The sequence below is a fragment of the Neopelma chrysocephalum genome, unplaced genomic scaffold, assembly GCF_003984885.1.
Source record: "Neopelma chrysocephalum unplaced genomic scaffold, ASM398488v2 Primary Assembly neopelma1_118, whole genome shotgun sequence".
NCBI classification, from domain to species: domain Eukaryota; kingdom Metazoa; phylum Chordata; class Aves; order Passeriformes; family Pipridae; genus Neopelma; species Neopelma chrysocephalum.
The window spans coordinates 423,533-427,824 of record NW_020897780.1 but is presented as its reverse complement, the minus strand read 5'-3'; the positions used below and the strand labels follow the sequence as shown (position 1 = coordinate 427,824).

The 4,292-nt window shown below is 55.4% G+C and overlaps 1 protein-coding gene across 1 annotated transcript in view; it reads right to left on the bottom strand.

Moving 5' to 3' along the window:
* CALCOCO2 (calcium binding and coiled-coil domain 2) overlaps positions 1–3,141 on the bottom strand; it is a 7,432-nt gene extending 4,291 nt beyond the window's left edge. The window contains exons 1-6 of the mRNA XM_027697125.1: positions 3,116–3,141; positions 2,743–2,931; positions 2,088–2,190; positions 1,619–1,752; positions 615–740; positions 30–157 (exon numbers count right to left, since the gene is read on the bottom strand). Of these exons, the coding sequence (XP_027552926.1) occupies positions 30–157; positions 615–740; positions 1,619–1,752; positions 2,088–2,190; positions 2,743–2,931; positions 3,116–3,136 (701 nt within the window). The 5' untranslated portion in view covers positions 3,137–3,141. The remainder of the gene's footprint in view (positions 1–29; positions 158–614; positions 741–1,618; positions 1,753–2,087; positions 2,191–2,742; positions 2,932–3,115) is intronic.
* Between the last annotated feature and the right edge of the window lie 1,151 nt (positions 3,142–4,292).

Sequence of the window (4,292 nt, the reverse complement as noted above, 5' to 3'; positions counted from 1 at the left end):
GCCTGGAAATGAGCTGTAAAGGCACTCACTGCTGCAGCTCTGCCCCTGTGCAGTCACTCTGCTCCTTCAGCTGCTTATTCTCCATTTTCAGGGAGTTCAGCTCCAGCTCCAGTTTCTCTGTGCTGCTCCTGAAAGACTCCAGACTTTTCTGCAGCTCCTGAAAATCCCAGGGAGGTTGACAGGAGGGAAAGGGGACCCAAGCAATAAATCCTGGCCCTGCAAAGCCCCTCCAATGCAGCAGGGCCAGGCAGCTCATCTAAGGAGGAAAATCCCTCCTTTGCATCCTCCTTCAGACCCTTTTCATTTGCATTAAGCCCTGAGCAAAACTGAAAGAGGAAAAGATAATTGCCACGTGATTTTTCAGCCTAGAAAGCATTTTTGAACACTCCCCTCCCCATATGTTCCCAGCTCCCGGGTGTGCAGATGTCTCCTTTCACCATCATTGTTTTTTATCACAGTTGTATGATTTGGTAAAGGATTAAACAGATAATATGGGGAGAAAAACCCTTCCAATTTTCTCCTGGAAGCATTCAGTGGGACAAGACTTCACTCAGTTCCTCGTCACCTTTCAGACTTAAAGCTTCTGCCTTAAATACATGAACTTTTTGGTTCACCTGTGTCTTCTTGAGCTCCTCCTGCAGCTGCAGGTTCTGCTGCTGGAGGTTTGCACAAGTGGCCTTCAGCTCCTCGTTCTCCTGGCGCAGGTTTTTGTTCTGCAGCTCGATCTCTTCCACCTCCCCCTGGCAGGAGACAGAGTTGTTGTTTGGTCCCAGCAGCAAAGCCCCACGTTCCAGAGGGCACAGCAGGGAGGGCAGAGCAGGGAGGGCAGAGCAGGGAAAGCTGAGCTGGGCAGAGGGAACAGCGTGTGCTGCCCTGGCCTGAGCTCTCCTCACCCCCCACCCTGTGCCCAGAGCTGACCATGACCCAATTCCTGAGCACTGAGCACACCCTGAGCCCTGGGGATGCTCAGAGCCTTCTGTGGCTGCAGAGGGCAGAGCTTTGGGGCTTTGGGGCTGGATTAGGGCCCTGTGTGCAGGGGAGTCATGAACAAAGGGCTGCACACAAGACAGTAAAATATAAGAGTGATTGGCTTCACAGCCCCTCAGTCATCAGAATCATGGAACCAGGAGGAGCTGGGCTGGAAGGACCTTAAAGATCATCCAGTCCCACCCCCTGGTTGCTCCAAGCCCTGTCCAGCCCGGCCTTGGACACTTGCAGGGCTGGGGCAGCCCCAGCTGCTCTGGGCAGGCTGTGCCAGGGCCCCCTCACAGCCAAGAATTTCCCCCTCACAACTCATCCAAACCCCCTCCCTGCCAGTTTGAAGCCATTCCTGCTTGTCCACGTCCCATTCTTGTCCATGTGCACCCCCTTTGCTCCCCTCTAATGGCAGGCTGGTCCCATGCAAACGACATTTTCATCTCAAAACACCCAAAATGGCCCGAAACCCTCGGTATTGAGTCCCTGGAGCTCAGGATTCAGGTGGCAAATGGCAGGAAAGGCTCCAAGCAGCAAAGCCAAGAACAGAATCCAAGTCTGCTGAGCTGCAGCTTGGCCTGGGGGCTGTGGGATCACTCAGTGTGCCAATAAAAGCTGGGGCAGTGAAAAGCAGGACACAGACCTGTGTGGTGACCACCAGGAGATCATCCTCAGCCTCTGCCCGGAACTGGAAGGGGACACTGGCCCCCCTGACCATCCCATCCTGGTCCACGTAGCAGAACTGGTAGTACTCATCATCCTTGGGCAGGTAGTAAGCTTGAGACAAACACAACAACCTCCTCACACACGGCTTTGAACTGTTCAGGGCTCTTAATCACAGCACAGAGAGTGAGAACCTCGGGGAGCTCCCACATCCCAGCCCAGTAATTCCTGCAGTGTCAGCAGTTCCATGTGCCAGGGGCAACAGCACAAACATCACTCAGTCAGGAGGGTGGAATTCAGCAGATTCAAGATTTTTATGATTTATGAGGGGATATGAAAGGTTCCCAAACCATGGTCCCCCAGCTATCCCAGAATTCCAAATGCTGTGTTTGTTGGTGGCAGCAAAGGGCACTCACACATTCCCAGGGGGATCCAAGCTCCCAGCTCACCTTTGAACTGGATCTTCTGCTGCACAGCAGTGTCCCCGAGGCCAGCAGCAGGCAGGGGGGCCCACATGAAGGTGTAATATTCCCGGGTTGTTTTCCACCCCACCTGCAACAGGAAAATTGTCACGTGGCATCACTCGGGTTTATCCCACGGAAACAGGGCTTTATTTCCATGTGGATCAGTTCCTGGGAGGTTTTTTGCAGGGATATCCTGATTTTCAAGGGTCGTGGTCTGTGCATGAAAGGATAATCATGGAATTACAGAATGGTTTGGGTTGGGAAGACCCTAAAGATCATCTCATTCCAAACAGGAATGAATTCCATGGGCAGGGACACCTTCCACCAGCCCAGGCTGCTCCAAGCCCCGTCCAACCTGGCCTTGGACACTTGATCTGAGTGGTTGATGAGCCCTGAACCCGTTCAGGCCACACTTTGTCCCCTGGCACAACAAAGAAATTCCATTACACAGAGTTATTACCGAAAAAAATTCCCCACCCTCGTTGTGACAAAGTCCCCATTAACACAAAGTTATCAATGAAACAAATTCCCCACCCTGGCTGTGACAAAGTCCAAGCTCTCTGTTCCTGCCTCCTGCTCCTTCCCCTTTTCCCAGCACACCCCTTTTTCCAGCACCCCCCTTTTCCCAGCACCCACTCACCCTGAAGATGCCCACCCAGTCCTTGCCCCGGGCAGTGATGTTCTGGGTGAGGGTGTAGTGACAGGTCACGTCTCCTCCGGGCACATAAAACTTCTCCACGTTGTTGAAAACCACCTGGGAGAAGTGGCAGCTGTCCAGGAGCACGGCAGAGGTGGGAGGGTCCTCAGAGGAATCATCCATGGTGGAATTCTGTGAGAGGGAAGGATCAGGGGGTTATTTCACCCCTCTGGCTGTGCCCGTGGAGGGTCCCTCCCATGGAGGGTCCCTCCCCATCCTCGTGTCCCTCCTTTGGACGCTCTCCAATGCCACGACTCGACCTCCCAACACCCCGTCTGTCACCTCCAGTGTCCTGGTTCCGGGGGGAAAGAGGTACCTGGCTGAGCTCTGCTCCCATGGGAGGAGGTGCTGGGGGCTGTGTGTGTCCAGCCCGTGTCCCAGGGCTCTGTGTGTGCCCAGCCCGTGTCCCAGGGCTCTGTGTGTGCCCAGCCCCTGTCCCAGGGCTGTTATAGCCTCCCTGCACGTGACAGCTCAGCTGGAGTTGCAAGATGACTCCCTGCCCCGAGAGGACCCCGCTGTGTGTCAGCAGGGGCAGCAAACAGCAGCAGAGCTCCTGGAGTTTCCCCACACGGAAAATTTCCCGTCCTGTCCTGACCCCATGAACACCTCGATGGAAATGTGGCGCGGGGGCATCGATCCAAGGGGGATCCGAGCTGCCAGGGCTGGGAACAGGGAATAAATCACCCTCCTTGCTGCCCTGGCAGCCCGGCAAGGGGCTGGGAAAACCCTGCTGCCAATCCTGGGAAATGCCATTCCAGGAATCCGAAGCAGGAGCTCCTCAGCTGATCTCAGGGGTAAGGAATGACCTCGGAGCAGAGGGAAAGTTCATTGTGAGCAACCATCCCACTGGTGAGGGACAGTCACTGCAGCACACAGGGAAAAAATATCCTGAGCTGGGAGGGACTCACCGGGATCATCCAGCCCAGGACATCCCAACAATCCCACCCTGGCCCTCAGAGCATTGTCCAAACCCTCCTGGAGCTCTGGCAGCCTTGGGGCCGTGCCCACTGCCCTGGGGAGCCTGGGCAGTGCCAACCACCCTCTGGGGGAAGAACCTTTCCCTGAGATCCACCCTGACCCTGCCCTGGCACAGCTCCAGCTGGGTTTCAGGTCACCTCCAATCCAGAAATTTCCCATGGAAATGAACTCCCTGGAACCCTGCTGGATTTTTTTTTATGGCATCACCCAGGAGATTGTCTGTACTCTGTGCCAAATACCCTGAAAAACAGGTCGAAGTTCAGGTCGGGATTGCAGGGATGTGCTGGGAAAAGGAAATGTATCCCCAGCTGGAAGGAGCAGCAAACACTGCACTGACACAGGCTGCCCTGAGGATGGGGAATTCCTCCTGCTGGGAGCAGAGGGCAGGGCACACCCTGGCCAGGGACGTGGCACGATCCCCTGGGCCACCCGGGGCTGCGCTTTCACTTTGAGTTACCTCAGTGAAGGGTGGGACAGGGCTTGTGATTCATCCAAGCCTCAGCTTGACCCGGCTG